Source organism: Coturnix japonica, chromosome 2, assembly GCF_054131305.1.
Source record: "Coturnix japonica strain WE chromosome 2, WE-NBRP24, whole genome shotgun sequence".
Taxonomy (NCBI): Eukaryota; Metazoa; Chordata; class Aves; order Galliformes; family Phasianidae; genus Coturnix; species Coturnix japonica.
The window spans coordinates 85,307,262-85,327,268 of NC_140664.1; the positions used below are offsets into that span (position 1 = coordinate 85,307,262).

The following is a 20,007-nucleotide window of genomic DNA, read 5'->3' on the forward strand; positions in this document are numbered from 1 at the left end:
TCTAAGACACAAAAGCAAGATATCCAATAGTAACATCATACATGGCTCCTTAAATTAAAGGCAGCGAACAAAACACATGGACTGAAATTTGTTTCTTTATGATGATTTATTTCCCATTTTAGAAACGTGAATGCTGTTTATGTGAGATAATCTTCACAGATAATATCTACTTCAGTAGTTGCTATCTGAAAAAAATAGCTCAGCCACATTCAGCTGCTGTGCTAACCTGAAGCCAGTTATAAACATTTTAAATATCACATGGAATGACAATTCTAATTACATGCTGCAGGATTAGATCCAAGATCGCTGTCAAAGCAACTTCTCAGAATGTTAACTTTGAAATTACTGTTAGCCCAGGGAGTAAACTCAAGTTAACTCTTTTTTCTCCAGTCAGCTTCAATTATTCAGCTATTTGAACTGTCCTTTTTGGATACTAATCTTTGTATTAACAAAGTCAGCTTTTCCTTTAATGTTCTGTACTAGAAGGCAATAATCAAAAATCAAGGAGACTTAGATGACCTTTTATAGGTTCAGTTCAAGGTAGTATATGCTCCGTACGTCACACTTCTTCACCAAGAGCTTTTGACCATAGTCCATTTTTCACTAGGACCCATACGTTTTTGATGCAGGAGAGTTTGATTAACTTGCTTAAGCAGGCTGACTGAGGACACTGTCAGCAGAACATTTAGTTACTGCCCACACTTTCAAGCATTTCTCTAATTAAAAGATGTGATTAATAATCTCACCCGAACACAACAAGATAATTACTTAGAGATAAGGTTCATCTTATCTTCTGAGATAAGCATATCTTTTTAATACATCCACTTTTGCACTCTTGGCAAATCAGAGTCCACACCGAGGGAACTGACTACAAAGATGTTGATATGCCTGGGTTCTTTCCGAATCTGAGACTGTGCTACCAACATATTCCTGGAACAACTGCACTGCTCTTTCCACAAAGGCCCAATAGCACATTTCTACTTTTGAGCAACAGAAATTTGGAGAATAATGATATGGAAAAAGGCATTTTTTAAAAAAATGTTATACAAGTTAAATTTAACTAATTCTTGTGTTACATTACCAAGGCCTATTAAGGCCTTCTATCAAAAATTTCCTTTCCTGTTTCTTGTATTTTCTTCAGAATATGAAGAAATGCTAGGCCTATCTAGGCCATGGCCTATTAACAGCTTTTCTCTCTTATTTTAGCCCATTATCACTGTAATAAAAACACATGAACAATAGTAGCAGGGGTTGGACCTGATCTCTGGAGGTCCCTTCCAACCCCTACCATTCTGTGATCCTGGGAAGTACTGCTGCCTTCTCAAAGATCAATTCTCACATCAGTGAGATCTCAGCATATTTTGGCAGAATCAAGATAAGGACACCATTGCTTATTCTCTGAAGCTCTACTTCAATTACTGGATGCTCAACAGTCTGTACCAAAGACCTACTCAATGATTAGAAATTGATCAATGAATTCCCAGTGTCAGCAAATGTTTTGCTCATTTCTCCCTCTTTTTCTTTACAGTATCAATGGTATAACAAATCTAAACTTGGTCTTGAACTCTGACATAATTCTTCAAACATGCTTCAAAAGGAGTGAACATTTAGATGAGAAACACACCACATTAACAATATTTAGGTTGGCAAAGACTTTCAGTATTATTAAGGCCAACCATCAACCATGTCTTATCAAGTTCCATCAATTAACTGCCCTTCTCTCTGATTCTTCTCTGGGCAGCTCATTCAAACACAACTATTTCATGCTTGTTTTTAATGTAGATAATAATATTGTCCTTATGTTATGCATTGTTCAAATGCCAAAAGAACCAACCTCCAACACAAAGATTTTGAAGCCAATGAATACAGAAGTTATAACTAATATTTCCAGATACTTCCCTTCACTATCCATCTTCACTATGGAGATACAGCATCATATCTCTGATAACAATCTTCCTAGCCCCTTTTCAACAAAGAATCCAATTTAATGCACTAGTAAATTTAGCTTACTATGAAGAAGCATATATATATATATATATATATATATATATATATATATATATATATATATATATGTTATATATATAATATATAGTCAATTCCTGTTTCACCATATAGTAGGAACACAGCTTTTACATAGCACATAATTCTTGTCTATCCAAAAGGAAGGCATCCCTTCATCTGCATTGCTTCCTTCTTCAGAGGTTACATGACAGTTCAGTTCAGAAAGTTTCTTATTAAAGCAGCAATTTTTCTGCTTATATTTGGACAACCAAAAACCCACAAGTGTAGTAACTTAGGTCATTCATCAGTATGTATACCCACTTAAAGCCCTTCAGCATCATCTGCTCTTCCAGAGAGGGTTTTACACATGAAGCTTAGTCTACCATGCTGTGGAAAACCAAATGCAGTTTATGCCTTTTAGGTCTAATTATATGCAAGCTTAAGAAAGAATAATTAGCATGTGCTTCCTTTCTATTTTATTTATTTATTTATTTATTTTACATTCAACATTTTAGATCTTCCCTCACTTAGTTTTAACAAATGTAGCATAATCTAATGCTCAAGGAAGAGAAATCAGACCAAGGTTTGTTTTTTTTTTTTTGAATAAGCTAGCAAACTTAATGGTTTGCTCCCAGCTTCCCACTGAAGTACTAGCATTGATAGTTTTCTTTCCTGTAATCAACACCTCTGTTTAATAAACCAGTTAACACATCCACTCTGTTTAATACTGTATAGTCAATTAATGCATTCCTATTCCCAAAATAGTTCCGCTAACTCAGATGTAACATGATAACACTGTGTATTCTGCTAAAATCAGTGTCATCTACTGTCATCCACTAAGGCATATAATGAAAACTTTACATAGACCCTAAACAATGAGTTAATTGAGCTAGAACCAGAAGCAGTCACAGAAAGCACTCAAAAACTAGGCAATACAGCACAAAGGCTGTCTGTGCAACCTTGATTAAATGTAGCACACACGCTTTAACACTCAAAGCATGCAACAGTTTTCCATATGACCTCCTACTTATCTCTGTATGCATAATGGACCTCCTATAGACATGAACACTGATGCCTACAGATTGAGCTCATCATCTGCCAGACTTCTGTCTTATTTATTGAGCAAACAAAACAAAAGAAGTGATAGTATACACTAGGACAACAGTTAAGATAGTTAAGACAGTAAAAAGCCACTCTGGAAAGGGATGACTATCCCTTGTCAAATCTTCCCCACAGTTAAGCAAGTCTTATTAAAACAGAACTCAAACCAGTTAGTTCTGTCCCCACCTCTGTAGGTCTGTAGCTAGAATGCAAGCCAGAACACAAAGTATCAGTAAAGGAAGTAAGTGGGAGTGAATTTCCCATGCCAAGTACTGGAAGACATTGCACAAGAAAACAAACCCTGAGAAGGATACTATGTTGCTTGTTTGTGAACACATACACACAAAAAAACATCACAAATCTTTTTCCTCTGCTATATCTACACAAAAGCTACATCATATGCATAACTGAGCTCAAGCTGCTCAGACAACTAAAAAGCTGTCCATTAAGCATTCTGCCTTAATACTGAGGTACGCTCATCCTTAATGTTCTCATAATCAAACATAAGACTCTACAACTTCCTTTTCACTTCCAAAATACCACCTACAAAATTATCAAAAGCAGTATCTTCTTGTTCTTTGATTTTCTTCTTGTTGCTTCAGTGGACACGAACTGCAAGGTAAGCCCTGGCTCAAATTCCGAGTCATAAATTTGCCTACAAGCAAAAACATTGCTCATTAAGCTTGCAGCTCAGCTAACCAACCCATCTTTCAAACAAGTTTTCACAGCTTCAATTTCAGAACAGTGGGTTAGCACAACGAGAGCAGCAACATGGACATCCATTTCAAAACCATGTTACAAAAATGAGCATTTGTAATACTATATCACAATGTATTTCATAAATACAAAGTTTAAACTGACTTACTGTAGCTTTGTTGTAAGTAGTCAGGTCATTTTTCTACAAACTGTTTACATCTTTAACAGATAAATTGCTACTTGGAACAGATACTATTTTAGTTATCAAAGACAGAAAATTCATCCAAAACAACCCTGAGAAAACATTCCTAAGCTCCTCTGGAACACCAAACAAAACCAAAAGAAAAACAAACAAGACTGTAACTATTAATACATCTGTCAAGTAAACATTCTTCCCTAAGCGATATCTTAAGAAACGGGAAGATACTAAATAAAATCTAACCTGCCATACCTAGGGGGGCAGGGGGAGTGGAAACAGTTGCTGCTCTAAGTTGTACATCATTGTGCTATCATTTTTATCCATAAATTTCCACTACTTTCACTTCATGAGTAAACTATTTTAATAGTAACACTTCTTCTCCCACAAAGTACCAGTACCCCCAAAAATGTAGCATTTCTTCTCCAGAGAGAAAGACAGCTTATCTTGATTTTGACAGCACTACCATAATCAACTAAGGAAAGTAATCCGGATGGTTCTTTGCATATGAAGAGTTTTTACAGCATCCTCTTCCATTATGCAAATTTTAAACACTCTGAACTAGAATGTTTTCCCTTAACCGCTATGGAGACTTGATGGCATTTTTATTATTTTTATTGTTTTTAACATCAGAGTCAGAGGCAAATTTACTTCCTTTGTAGAAGCTGGTGCAAAAACATTATTCCCTTTTTTAACCTCACAGATATTAGCCCTATTTAACTAGTAGCTTAAATGTTTTGTCCAGTGAAGCCCAGAGATATCGTTTCTAGTGTGCACCTCATTAAAAAATAAAAAAATAAAAAAAAATTTTTAAAAAAGTTTAATCCACTTTTCTAGAAGTTCACTGAGCTATAGCAATAATCTAGAGGAGATCAAACTCCCAGCACTGTCACCCATTTAAGCCACTTCAAAACCATCTCAAGAGGTTTGACTCAAGTCCTTATCCGAGGTTGTCCACTATAACGTTTAACATAAGAAAAAACAGGAAAGGGTTATACTACTCAGTTATGTAAGTCCCAAAGGTACAAATTTAGATTTATATTTAGTTCTTCAATTCCCATCCAGAGTTCAGCCCAGTAAACTGATCTATTTTTATCTTTTGACTCTTTTGGACATTTCCTTCCTTCATCTGTGTAAATGCGTCACAGCTTCTCAAATGTTTCCCTTTGGCTAGGGAAGGATGCATTTGATTCCAAGCTCAAGAAAAAGTTAACACACATGCTGAGTGGTTATTGTTATCAGAGTTGCACCTTTATTTAGAGTTAAGGACAGGCAAATTTGACTGCAATCCCTGCAAACCTTGCAGCATCCAACAAAATATGCCATTCCTTTTGCACCGCCAGATAACAGAATGTAATGGCTATAATCACCAAGCTGTATTTTATATATTTTTATCAATTTCTTATAAGCAGGCTTGACTTAGCTCTAGCAACATGGTAATTCAACAGACAAGCAGTAGAATTTTCCCATAATGGAATCAGAAATAAAGTTCAGGTTTGCAACCCCTTGCTCAGCTACTTAGACAAGTAAATCAGTCAAGCAAGTGTTCTTGTTTACCTTTCAAAAGCAGCCTTCTACTTTGGAGAAACTGGCCTTTTAATATACATACATACATTTGGATACCCCATCCCTGGAGGCATTCAAGACCAGGTTGGATGGAGCCCTGGGCAGCCTAGTCTGGTATTAAATGTGGAAGTTGATGGTCCTGTCTGCGGCAGGGAGGTTGAAGATTCAACATCCTTGAGGTCCCTTCCAACCCAGCCCATTCTGTGATACACAGATTTTTTTAATAAAGCATTAAGAAACCAATCATCAAGTTACTAGGTAAGCTATTATGGCTCAGTTAGTCTTTCCATGTGAAGATTTGTCAGTTCTCAACAAATTTGTTTGGCTTGCCTTTGTCATCATCCTTAGAGAGGCCCACCTCACAAAATCCCCTGACACAGTTCAACAATGCACAGCACTGATTTGCTTTCTGAACTTCGCATGCCAGGAGAAGTTCAAGTCCAACTATCCCTACCTGTGGAAAACAGCTACCTGAGGAGCACATAACGTGACATTAAAAGATGTAAAGCAAGAGCATAAGTTAAATCTACTGCTGTAATCATCCCAGTTCCACTGATTAAGGACCAATCTGATAAGTAAAAGGCAACCAAAATGGACTTCCTGTCTGGTTTGACATCAGTTGAAGAAAAAAAAAAAAAAAGTTAGGGACAATGCTCAGATACTGAGGCCTGCAGCTAACATTGCTCCCCAAGGGTCAGTACTCAGCCTGGTCCTGTTCAACATCTTCATCAATGACATGAATGAAGTGATAGAATGCACTCTCAGCAGGTCTGATAATGATACAAAGCTGGGAGGAGTGGCTGACACTCCAGAAGGTTGTGCTACCTTCCAGCAAGACCTCAACGCGTTGGAGAACTGAACAACAAAAAACCTGACTAAGTTCAACATGAGCAAGTGTAGAGTCTTACACTTGGAGAGGAATAATTACATGCAGCAGTACAGGTTAGGGGCTGACCTGCTGGAGATGAGCTCTGCAGCTGGGGGTCCTGGTGGACAACAGGTTGGCCATGAGCCAGCAGTGCGTTCCTGTGGCCAAGAAGATCAAGGGTGTACTAAGAAAAACATGGCCAGCAGATTAAGGGAGGTTATTTCTCCCTTCTACTCTGCTCTGGTGAAGCCACATCTGCAGTACTGTATCCAGTTCTGGGCTTCCCATTTCAAAAAAGACAGAGAGCTTGTAGAGAGAGTCCAGTGGAGGGCCACAAAGATTGTGAGGGGCCTGGAGCTTCTCCCTTATAAGGAAAAGCTCAAAGACATGAGGCTGTTCAGCCTGGAGAAGACCAAGAGGGGATCAGGAAATATTAACAATGGTCATAAATATTCAAAGGGTAGGAGTCAAGTGGTTGGGGCCAGGCTCTTCTCAGCAGTGCCCAGTAACAGAACAATGGGTAATAGGCACAAACTGGAACGCTGAAAGTTCCACACTGATGTGAAGACAAAATTCCTTACTGTGAAGTTGTTGGAGCAGTAGAACAGAGTCCAGAGAGGTTAAGAAGTCTCCTTCTCTGGAGATACTCAAGTCCTGACTGAATGACTCCCTATGTAATCTACCTTAGGGAACCTTCCTTTAGAAGGGGGTTGAACCAGACGATCTCCAAAGGGCTCTTCCAACTCCTATGATCCTTTGATATTAAAGCTTTATTTTTTCAAAAACAAACAAACAAAAAAAAAACCATGACTGCTCAGACTTTTTTTGCAGAGAAATCACACTCTTTATTTCTGTAACGCAAAAGTAGGAGGCTTCATAAACAAGGGGTTTGTCATAATCTTAAGTTTGACCTTCACTGCACCATAAACTATCAGCTTACACATAGAATAGAACCATCCACAGTCAACTTACATTTTGATTCGTGCAGCCATGCTGGCAGCTTTCTACATTTTTTCCCGTGTTTTCAACTGTAGATACTCATTTCTCTAATTCCAGAAGAATTACAAAAGGCCATGACATTTTAAACCTCAGCCTAAATTTTAAGAAGAGGGTGGAGTATTCTTATATTCTCAGAAAATGATATAATTGTTGCCTTCAACACATTCAGAAGTTGGTAGCATGAAAAACATTTGGAAAATAAAGGCCTGACTACCTTAATGCTCCACTAGAAAATTCTATCCAATAGCACAGAGCCAAGTCTACACAATGGCTACAGCACAGCTCATTGTATAGTTTAAGAGGTTAGCTAAGTAACGTTTAGTGTTTAAATAGTCCATTTATTCTAACTCAACTCTTGTGACGTTCCTTACGTATTCTCCTATCATTCTTGATGCATCCTTCCTTTACTGTCTCAGCCAAATTTTAAGACATGTCACTTCATTTCATCCAAACACTTAACATCTGTTTTGGCTTTGGACACAAGCAGTCTCTAAGACTACAACATCAGATACTTTTATTTTTTTTCAGGAAATCTCTGCAACAACTCTTGTTGTTTGACAGGCCCAAAGAAATTTACCAGCTATATGACAATCACAAACCTCAGGGAAAACCTCTGACTAGATATCTTGACAAAGAACCTCATGAGGCTGAAGGTTTTATTGATGCACAGAAATGTGGAAATTTCTTTTAAAAAAATAAATAAGAAGTTTTATAGTTTAATTTGCTCTTCTAAACAAGAAGTGAGGTATGAACTCCACAGTATGTATGGAACACCTTCATAAGAGCCACACTGGCTACAGTGTACTTCCCTGTTCATTTTCAGCACTAAAGAAATCTCACTACAACCCCAGACCCCAAGTTTTCAATTACTAAACAGTTCAGTACAAATCTAACTACAAAAAGCATTGTTGGCTGTTCACATAGTCTGCAGACACTTCGATGTTAACTATTATCTCTCACGTACGTACTAGGACAGCAAAGAAACAAGCGTAATTAAGCTCTGGACATTTTCATGGCAGAATAGAACAAGCACACGATTAGTCACAATAGCAGTGTTAGGTGCCTACTGCCCAGAATACTTTCCCCAACTTCTCGTTAAAAGATTCATCATACAAAATCAGTTTTTAAGGTACACAGAACACTATTTGCTGGCAAACACACAGGCATACATCCATCTATATATCCCCATAAAATCTGGGAAAACAAACCTTCCCAAATCTGAGCCTCACATCCTGACCATTGCATAAACTGGTAAATATTAACTTGACTCCTACACAGAATCGTAGGAATTGAGCGCTCTGTTGAAATACTTCCACAGAAAATATATCAGACAAAAAAATCCATTTGTGTATTTCGAGAGCTGGAAACCTACAGTTAGCTTTCTATCATTTTCATCTTGCTTTCGAAGCATCTTTGATCTTGAAAGGCACAATGGTTTTTCAGGAATTTTCTTACCTCCCTGCAAAGGGCTTTTTTTCCTCCTTAGGAGGGAGAGAAAAAAAATAAAATAAAACAACAACAACAAAAGACACAAAGAACAAGTACCACAAAGCAGTAATACTAATCTCAGTTCTTCAGTAAGGTCCAGGTTACAAACATCACGTTCAAAGTACCAGCAAGATGCACAAGTCAGCATTGCTCACTAGGAAAACCTGTTTGACATTTGCAGTGCCTTTTTTAAAAACAACAAGGGCTACTGCCACTTATGCATGGTATTAATAATGACATAAGTTGAAGAAACAAATTTGACTAAATGTTTTGAGAAAACTCCATTCAACAACCACGGAAACCAGTCCCATTTTTTAAACAAATGCCCAAAGACAATTAAGTCATCTCCTCCTCCTCCATGCAACCACAAGCAGCTGGGATCTGCTGCTCCAGTTTCAGATGAAGAAGAGCCAATAGAAGGGGCTCTGTATCCTTACAGCTGAGCATACAAGGCATTTGGTGAGACCCTGCGGATACAACTCATTAATGACCCTCATCTTTGTGTAACAATATACCAATCTATTCTGGAGACCAAAACTGAGGCTCTCACCTATTGTAGTGTTTACTGCTAAAAGCACTTGAGTTGTTCCTTGTCATTTCAATTCCTCCTCCTCACTACTTGGTAAGTGATCTGTTTTCTCAAAACAGCAGTATCCTTCCTGAAGGAACATGACTCAGCTTTGCAGATCATGCCTATTACTTCACCAGTAATCTACTTTTTGATTTCACTGCACCAAGAAAAAAACGTGAAGTTTCTTCTCCAGATCAAACATATTTCTTTATGAGGAAAAGCAATTAGATGTAATTATTTTAGTGAATAGTTTCAAAGTAGCTTACTGTGACCTTCATTTTTTATTTTGATCAATAGCCCTTTCATTAAATAATTATTTTTTTGCTGGTTTCTCACAACATCAGGAAGGAAAAACAGTTTGCTTTGTTCTCATTAAAATCATCACTCAGTTTCAAAAGAATACCACCTCATCCCCCCCAGTGCACTTCCAAAGTTTGTGTCTCTCCCATTTTAACACCTCTGACCACAAACAGCTATTTCACAGTGATCTCATCTCCTTCCTCAAGCTGTGGGGAAAAAAACAGTGCAGTTTCATCTTGATTCAAGTCTACATCTAAACAGGCCTATTTGCTGACATTAGAATTCTCTTCTTAACTGAAAAACAGCAGATTGATAGTAATGGTAATAGTAATCTTTACATTGGAGTAGAGATAGTTTTTCTTACCCTTGTTTATATTTTATTTACTTACATGATCATTTTACATTGAAAAGCATTTGGGAGCCATTTGAAATTACAGTTGGAAGTTTCATACTTGTTTCTGTAGAACATTTAGCTGGGGAGAAAGCATTTCTTTAATAAAAGTTTACCAGCCACCTTGTATACACAGTGATGGAGCTATGTAATTAGAGAAAGTCTTAGCACCAACTGTCTTTCTAATTCTGGCAGCTCCTTTCAAAGTGCATGTATTCTGAGCACATTGGTGCTTTATGACTCCTCAAAAGTACACCTCTCAAGAAAGGGCCTGGCTTTTCTCTAGCTCCCATTTACCTTCCACCTCAAACATGTATTTAGTTCATCAACTGCCAGCTATCACAGATGTTATAAGTAATTCCATTCCCGCTTAGAAATGTTCATGACTTCTGACTCTTTCACACACAATCTACTAACCCTCAGTATCCCAACAAGTTCGACCGTTCCATACCAAACAAAGCTGCAGAACAGCTGCTGCATTTCACACAGAAATGCTCTGTCCTCCTTTCCAGGAAACGTCAACCCAACACCACCATTCCCAGGCTAACATCTCCACTGTATTGTTTCTGTAGTTATTTAAGTCCTGCACACAATGGATCAGCAACTATCAAATTGTGACATTTCTATTTCTCTTTCCCAAAACAGCCCTCCAACCATCTCATTAAAATGGATGCTGCTGGAATTGGACTCAAAACTTCACGAGGGCCTACTTCATTTTCAGCTTGGATCAGCCAGAACTAATGGCAGCAACACTGCTTTGCTTTAACCTTCTCAACGGCCAACAAAATTCAGAGGACAAAATAACAGATTCTTGGAAAGCAGCACTGACTTCCCTCTTAGCTTATACTGTCTGCATGCCTCACCACTTCTTAAATCCCCTAAATAAAACCCCAGCACCTGAAAGCCACTAGGCCATGAATGAATACTTACTTGCAAAGGACAGCATGGAGATGCCCTGTGGGGTACCACCAAGGTTGCCTGCCAACGCTTGGCTTTTAGTTTTGCTATTTGATGTCTTTAATAGATGTTTGTTGCTACTCTGTAGCTAGTGCAGGTGTCATGCCAAGTAACCCACACTACCACAGCTATGACTACATTCACTGTAACTTAGTTGCTACATACAAGCAGGAGATTGACGAACATTCTTAGAAAGGCGCTACCTGAACTTTATACATTGCATGCTCTGCTCCATGAATTTAAGCTGAAAACTGGGCTTTTTCCATTTGATGCCTAGCGTACAAACCATTTTGCCCATGATTTGAAAGGTAGTGTACTTTTGAATAGCAGTACTCATGAAGAAGTTTCCTGCCTTTTAATAGCCTGCATGCTTTTTCTTCTCCATAAAAATCTTTCTCTTTTCTTTCCATCTCCCTAGAAGACTTTCTGCTTTGGTAGCATTTTTAATAGTATCTACTACAGACAGTCAACATTCTCAGCCACTATCACAACCAGTGTAAAGCGAACAAGATAAAAGTGTATAAAACAAGGTAACCAGGAAGAAACAAAACACACTTCCTGCCTTTAATTTGAAATCCTACATTTCTGAATAAATTGTTTCTGTTTTATCTTTACATTACCATTGAAGCACTGTTCACAAAAACTAAGAAAGCCACAAAATTATTATTTAAGAGGAAAAAATAAATCAATTATATATACTTTTATGATAGTCATTAATATTTCCTATATGGTTTCACCTAATCAAGCTACTATCTGCCTAGACTGCAATAGGCAGACTTGGTTGAACTCGAACTTCAGGCAGATTACTCAAAGTCCCTCAAGCCACTAGTACTTGCAGAAGACTTCAGCTCCATGTCTATAATCACCCTAGATTTCTGCATCCCATTTTCCTAAAATATTCACGCAAGCATTTTAGCATCTACATATACCTCAATGCTAAAGTGCATCACAGAATCATAGAATTGCTCAGGTTGGAAAAGACCTCAAAGATCATCAAGTCCAACCGAAGCCTAACCATAGTACCCTAACTCTAACAACCCTCTGCTAAATCACATCTCTGAGCAAGCTTACATTAAAAAGCACGTGAAGGAAGCATGAAGTGTACAACGTTAGAGCAGGTGTTTTTCTAAATGACTCTGGCAACTACCTTCATTTTTGGCTTCCATTCAGGGAGCGGTGGCACACAGATGCTGCATTTGGGACTCTGTTCTCCAGATCCACTCCACTTTCATACTCCCCCTTCTGATGAAGGGCTGCTGCCAGCAGTGGAAATTCATTTCTACACAGAAATTCTTCCACCTTTGTGTTTTCTCTGGTCAAGTTTTCAATGATGTTTGACAGTTATATTCGGATGTTAGCTGGCTAAGTTTGTGTACTAATTCATCCTACTGCCAAGACTTCCAGTGTCTTATTCTTCCTTTGTTTTTCAGAAATTTCTGTCTTTGCATGAAGTTCCCTGCCCCTTAGTCAAAATGTAAATGTTGCTGCTCCTGGAAATGTGCTAAGTGCTCTAATAAATGATGCTAACATTCAGAACCTTCTCAGCAGCTTCAAAAACTGCTCTGTCTGTTCATACATGACTGAAGTTACTGCACAGGTTGCTGAAGGCACTCAGTTTATTGTACAGGAAATAATTAATCCACTCTCATTGCAAAACTGCAATGAGTTATCAGTTGGTAACTTGTTTGTGTTCCCACTGAGACTTATCACAGTCATTTATGAAGGTACTTGCTATATCACCTAGCCAAGAGTTGACTGAGATGTTTGGAAGCCTTCTTCTCTGCATCCTTTGGTATACAGAGATATCTCCACCATTCCACTAGGATAAATTTAACTGTAAATCAATATCTCATTTACTTAGACAAGACAATAGGTAATATATATATATAATATAAATAATATATATAATTTATATAATAATAATATATATAATATATATATAATAATATAAAATAAATAAATAAAAAGTTCGTTATTTATGCTTAAAGGAAGAATTAACTTCAATTAGCAAAAACAGTTTGGAGGATGATGTTAAAATAGCCTGATTAACAGGCAGTCCTAATTTGTACATTCCAAAGGTGCTGGTTGATGGGGGCACCACCTTCCCAAGGCATTAAGGACCTGAAGCCATAAGGACACAACGATTTAAAAACAGCAGTGAAAAGGAATCCATACCTCCTCCTGCACGCTCACTGCCTTGGAAGCCATGCCTTGATGACAGACCCCCAACTCTGCTTTGTACATATATTTCCTGGAAGCATGTTCACGTACCAGCTGTTTTCAGCCCTTCAGAATACGCATGATTTTAAGTCGAATATTAGAATACATTGTGAAACGTTTTCTCTCTATACTTTGATGCAGAATAGATCTTGTACACCTAACACATGAATCAGCAACCCACTACAGACCCTTAGTCTGCACTACCCATTAGAATGTTAGAAATTCTGTAACACAGAATAATAAAACCAAAACAAAGTTTTACTGTAAGAGATTTTATTAATCAAGTCACACAAGTGTACTTTTTAATAAGATGCTTGTCTATACATCTTCAGCTCAAAACTATCCTGTCAGCTTACACTGTTATCTCTAATCTCTAGCTTATGCATAGGACAGAAAGGCACTTCCTACAGTTTTCTCAGTCAGGACATAATCACTTCGCTTGGCACCAACTCTGTCTCTTAGCAGTTTTACTCTCAGTCCTGCTACAAAGAAGTTGTCAGATCTAACAAGGCATCCTTGTCTTTTCAGCTTCAATTAATAAGATTTAGATAACAGACAACAGAAAGTAAGCTGCCCTTAGGTTTTCTATCTGCAACATACTTAACTTACTCAGAGTGAGTTTGCATTTACATAACCAAAGCAAGAGCTGGAAATGTATACGTTTCAAGTGAACACAGACACTGTTCAATATCCTACTGAAACACCTTTCACAGAATCACAGAATGACCCAGGTTGGAAGGGACCTCAAGGATCATGTAGTTCCAAACCCCCTGCCTGGCAGGGCCACCAAACATACACCTTTACTAGATCACGTTGCCCAGGGCCCCGTCCAACCTGGCCTTGAACACCTCCAAGGACGGGGCATCCACAACCTCCCTGGGCAGCCTGTTCCAGGGCCTAACCACTCTCCTAGTGAACAACTTCCCCCTAACATCCAACCTAAATCTTCCCTCTTTTAACTTTTTTTTTTAACCTTTCACACACTGAAACTTCATTCATCAAGCTCTTTTAATTCTACTTCACGCTCAGTCTTACAAAAGGAAAGGAGGAAAGCCAGACATCCCCCTGGCAGCACAACTGAGCAGTGTACTAACCTGAGATTACAGCTGATTGTTCAGGCATTGTGGGTTTGGGGTTGGTTTTTTTCATCCTAGAGAACACTGTAACATTTTTACTCTTTTTTTTCTTCCTTTTAAATAACTGCACCAGCTTTGCTGACATAATGTTACAAGTGACAGGAAAAAGGAAGCATTTGTCATTGTAAATGCTGTCAAGAGAAAAAAATATTTTGTATGCTCCCACGTACAGCAAACTAGGTCTTATGCTTGTTCATTGATTGCTGCGTCCATTGTGTGGCAATGAAATAAAAAGAATTGCACCTCCTGCCCAAACAAAAGGGAACACCCAGATCTCATAACGGGCCCTTTTCATATGGAAGAGCAGATGACAGAGAGATGCGGAGTTTAATGAGCTCTTCTTAGTACCAAACATCCACTGAAATGCCGGAACGTTTCCCAGTGTATGCCACAGCCCAGCTCAACACGTACATACAAAAATGAGAATCCCAATGGTTACATATGCTCTAAGAGTTCTTCAGTAAGCATCGGATACGTCTTTTTACACCGCTTTAAGACTTTCTGCAGCTGCAAGACCAAGCTCAGTGCAACTTCCCTAGGATCAGAAACTATCACCATCAGAAACCATCCCCGCACCTTTGACAAGCTCATCGAGTCTGTGTCATCCCCCTGCCCACACACAGACGCCTATTAATACAGCCGGCAGGGTCGCCCAGAACTGCAGGATTACTACACAACACGTACCCATCTGTAACTACACACACGTCTACTATACGGGCCCATCGCTTTGCTTTCAACGTCATCTTTCCGAGAACGACAAAGATCGCTCCTTCCCCCTCGACCAACAATGAGCTCCCTCCACACTCGACGCTGCTCTGCCCAACCGGGCCCCCGGGGAACCGCAGAGCTTTCCGAGGGCGCTCAGCCCTCCGCCCGAACCCCGAGTCCCGTTGGGGGATCCCTGCTGCGATCGCACGTCCTCCTTCATCCTCCTTCAAGCGAGCGGCGCTGATTGCGCATCCCACTTCCGTCACGGACTTCCCTTAAAAACCCACATTAACGCGGCTTTTATTATTCTCATTACTATTACAGCCGTCATCTTTATTTTCACACGCCGAGGTGGCGATCCCCCCCATCTCTCGGCTGGTGAGTCTGCATTTTCCCCTCACGCCGCTCCTTTTTAGGCAGCCGAACGCAGCCAGAGCCCAGCCCGGCCCTCCCGCCCCGCCCGGGGGGTGCCCGGGGGGCTCGGAGCCGCCATTACCGGGGACGCCGTGCGGGCAGCCCCCTCCTTCCCTGCCTCCCTCAGGCCGGCTGCGTGCCGGGCCGAGCACGGAGCGAGGCGGCGGCCTCCATGTTTGATCCCGGCGGCCTGTCAACGGCCGGGCGCAGCGGGAGGGCCTCCCCGGGGTGCGGGCACGGAGCCCCGGAGCCGCTCGTTCCGTTCCCCCCCTCCCGCCGCCTTTCAAAGCCGCGTCACCTCCCTCTCGCCCGGAGCCCGCAGCCCTGCGGCACGCCGCCGCCTCGCCCCCCCCACACCGATTTTCCTTTCCCCCCCTCGGGAGCCGGGGCTGCCCCGGGCCTCGGTCCCGGCTCCCGTTGCGGGCCGGCAGCCGCACCTGTCACCGGCGGCATCGCCTCGGGGCAGCGCCCGGCCCCGCGGGCAGCCCGCGGGATGCGGGGCCCCACGCGGCCGCCACCTGGGCGCCACGGGGCACCTGACAAAGCCGCTTCCCCCCCCGCCGCCGCCCCGCTCACCGGATCGAAAGAACGCCGCGATGTCCGCCGAGTCCTTGGCCGCCTCCTCGGCCCCTTCTCCCCCTCCGCTGCCGGCCGTGCTGGCCGCGGCCGTGGTGGCGGTGGTGGCGGCGCTGCTCATGGCTGCGGCGTGCGGCGGCGCTTCCTCCGGCTGAGACCCGGCGCCGCCGCCCCCGCCGCCCCGCTCCCTTGCGCGGCCGCCGCCGCCTTCACCTCGGAGCGGGCGCGGCTCTCAGGGCGGCAGCCGGAGCGGTGCGGGCGAGCGATGCGCGGCGGGGGCGGCAGCCGGCGGCAGCAGGGACATGAAGGTATGCGCGGAATGGCAGCGCCGGGAGCGCCCACCCCCCGCAGCCACCTAGGAGGCGGCGTGTGCATGCAGCGAGCCGGGGCGGGCGGGCGGGCGGCAGCCGGAGCGCAGACAATTGCGGGAGGAGGAGGAGGAGGACGGCATGGGGAGGGCCGGCAGTCAGCACAGCGCGGAGTCGGGGGGAGGAGAAAGGGATGCTCCCAGCCTCTTTTTTTTTTCCCCCTATCCGAGTGGCTGCGCTAACCACGGCCGGACCGGTGGCCGCAGCAGCTGCCGTCCTCCATCTTGCCTGGGAGGGGAACCGGGAGAGGAAACGCGACCCCGCCCGAGGAACAAGGGCGGCGGGGGTAGAGCGGGGGGGAAGCTCGGGAATCTCCGGCTGCGTCCGGCGTCGGTCGGGAGGGGGCGGCACCGCGGCCGTGATCCCGCCGAGGCCGCTCCCTATTGGCTGCGGCAGAGCGGGGGGTGCGGGGTCCGTGCCGGCGGTCGCCGAGATTCGGGCGGGGTCTGGGGGTTGGATTATGTCATTCCTTTATTTTTAGCCGCTTTCGGCTTCCCACTCCTCGCGCAGCGCCTGCTGCAGGAGCGTGGTTGTGGGCAATTCCAGTTGAGGGCCGTAGGAGACGGCTGTTAGGGATAGGAGCCACGCGGGGAGCTCTTACGGCTCTCACGGTTCGGAAGGGAATGGGGGATGCGGTTTGGATGGGGCCCTGGGCAGCCTGGACCACAGCAGGGTGTTGGAGATGATCATCTCTGAGGTCCGCTCCTACCTAAGGCATTCTTTGATTCGATGAAGTCATTCTCAAATAACAAATCTACTGTAACGATTTCTTTCTTTTTTTCTTTTTTTTTTTCTTTTTTAGTTATGTCAACGAAGCATCAAAGTATCTTCTATCGTGGACAAGTCAAATGAACACGAAGAAAGCAAACAGCTTGTGATAGAAAATGCGATTGGATGCTTGGTTAAAGCATGTCCTGGTGCAACACTGGAACAGGCTGCCCAGGGAGGTGGTGGAGTCTCCTTCTCTGGAGATATTCAAGACCCACCTGGACGCCTACCTGTGTGACATGGTGTAGGGAGCCTGCTTTGGCAGGGGGTTGGACTCGATGATCTCTAGAGGTCCCTTCCAACCCCTACAGTTCTGTGATTCTGTGAACAGTGGTTCTTCTGTTGCACTGCCACCATTATCTAAAGGAGAGGTTGGAGGGATAATGCTAAAGAGGGCTGCTAAGCACCTTCAGGAAGTGATAAAGCTGAAGAATAGCTCTCAAATGCTTGTAGTAAATAGTAGGAAACATGGTTACATCCAGTTGAAAATCATATGGCTTCAAGAATTAGATTCCTGAGCCTTTGTGAGTGTTAAAAGCAAAAGTAACTTCAAGAGATAATGTGGCTTTGTTAGTTTATCACAGTCAGGTGATGTGGAAGATGTTTTTCCAAGGTTTGTGTTAAGCTGAGGTTGTACAGATTGCTGAAAAGCTTCTGTGCAACCACCCTTGCCCTAATTTCTCCTACAGAGATGAGATTAGTTTGACTGAAAAGAGTTTTTTTAATGTTTTTCTTTCAGGCAATGGGCACAGGAAAATGTTTCAAATTAGCATCCCGCTGGCAGAAGCGGTTGCAACGTGAATTCCTTTCTAGCTGGCCTAGCAGCAGCCACCAAGCAGAAACCAACTGGAATAAATGCTTCTGCTCCTGAGCAAGCCAGAAGCAGACCCGAGAGCAGGAATTAGATGATATTCTGCACCAGCACAGAATAAACTGCATGAGAACCATTTAGTGCATTGATTGATATCAAGTGGTTGCAGTTTACTTCTTTTACCTGCCCTAGAGGCAGTCCTTATGGAGAAACCTTCAACGGCCAAACACATCCATAACCTTTGCAGTATTCAAAAGGACTGTAGCAATAGTTGTGTTCACACTTACATTCATGATACAACATTTTCTGAAGAATAAATTAATGGTTACGATAGGAAAACAATGTCACTTTTATTTGCAAGCTTTCAAGAGAGGTAAACTAGGAACTCCTTCATTTGAATGAGCATCAGACAGGAGATAACTCTGATCTGTCTGTGTGGATGGTCACAGTTGTCTTATTGCTCAGAATCAAAAGCCTTCAATTATGGGAAGGAAAAAAGACTCAACAATGTAGTTGAGTTTACAGTGTAGTTCACTTCTCACAGTTGTTTACAAGTTTTATGGCCAACTTTGATTTTACAAACTAAAACATAGACTGTGACAGTGTAAGGACAAGAGTTCCACATGGATGTTTTAAAGGAATATATATGTGAACTTCCCCTCAACCTAGCCAGCCTGTACAAACTGCTTCTTACCAATATTATTTTTCTGTAGCAGTCTTTTTGCAGGTTCCAATTTAATCTATAATGCAGAAGTGCTTGTGAAAACTAGTAAAGAATGCCCTACCAGTTACTGTTGTGCTTTTGGGATGACAAGGCTTCTTTCAAGTTTGTAACAGTTAAGGAAAGCAACTAAAGTTATTAATGTGTAGCACCTCCAAGTTGCTATCTGGATTCTTATCTACATTGCGCTTGAGTCATAGAAACATTTGTCAACTTCAAATTTTTCTCCAAGCACAAGATGTATCTCTGCTATCTTCAGAGTTGCACTGAGACATTTTATAACAGTTACGATTATTATCTCTATGTTTTTTGTAGTAGCTTCTATGTCTTTCTGAAAGTGCACTGCAGTTGTCTCGAGTACTATTAAGTCTACATGGTCCCCTTTTTATGGTATGTTTGAACGGATGGACAAGGGGGAATGGTCTTAAACTGAGACAGGGGAGGTTTAGGTTAGCTACTGGGAGGAAATTTTTCTCTCAGAGGGTGGTGACACACTGGAACAGGTTGCCCAAGGAGGCTGTGGATGCCCCATCCCTGGAGGCATTCAAGGCCAGGCTGGATGTGGCTCTGGGCAGCTTTGTCTGGTGGTTGGCAACACTGCACATAGCAGGGGAGTTGAAACTGGATGATCATTGAGGTCCTTTTCAACCCAGCCCAGTCTATGATTCTGTGATTCTGTGCTTCATGAATTTTTGAAACTCCAGCTTTTGACCCGTCATCAGATTTTCTCCTTTTCTGAAAAACAGACCTTTTTTGGTATCTGATAACAGATGGACTATCTATCATCTGTGTGGTATGTTGCCAGTGTATTTGAAAATATTTTTCATGTATTTCCACTGGTAAGTCTTTAACATTCCTACATTTATTATAGACCCAGAGCAGCACTGCCAGCAATCACCAGAGCATAACATTTCATAGGTACTCTTAACACCTGAAAGGATAGGTTTAGTGCACTTAAGTCGAAAACTTTATCTGACCAGATTTTGATGGCCACTACAACTGACGTCTGCCTCCTCATGTGCACTTGACTGTCAAATCTTCAGCAGGAAGTGAAGCAAGTTTCTAATAACCTACAGACCAATTTGTGTGTTTTTGCATATCATTTACCAAAAAAAGTTAACCATCCTGATTTTATTTATAGCCAAACC

The 20,007-nt window shown here is 42.0% G+C and overlaps 1 protein-coding gene across 3 annotated transcripts in view; it reads right to left on the reverse strand.

Moving 5' to 3' along the window:
- The window catches only part of TRIO (trio Rho guanine nucleotide exchange factor), a 221,798-nt gene extending 204,913 nt beyond the window's left edge, over positions 1–16,885 (reverse strand). For all 3 annotated transcript variants that reach the window (XR_014942818.1, XM_085537841.1, XM_015854391.3), the window contains exon 1: positions 16,192–16,885. Coding sequence is in view for 2 of the 3 variants with exons in the window: in XM_085537841.1 (XP_085393967.1) it covers positions 16,192–16,312 (121 nt within the window). In the remaining variant the exon portion in view is untranslated. The remainder of the gene's footprint in view (positions 1–16,191) is intronic.
- Between the last annotated feature and the right edge of the window lie 3,122 nt (positions 16,886–20,007).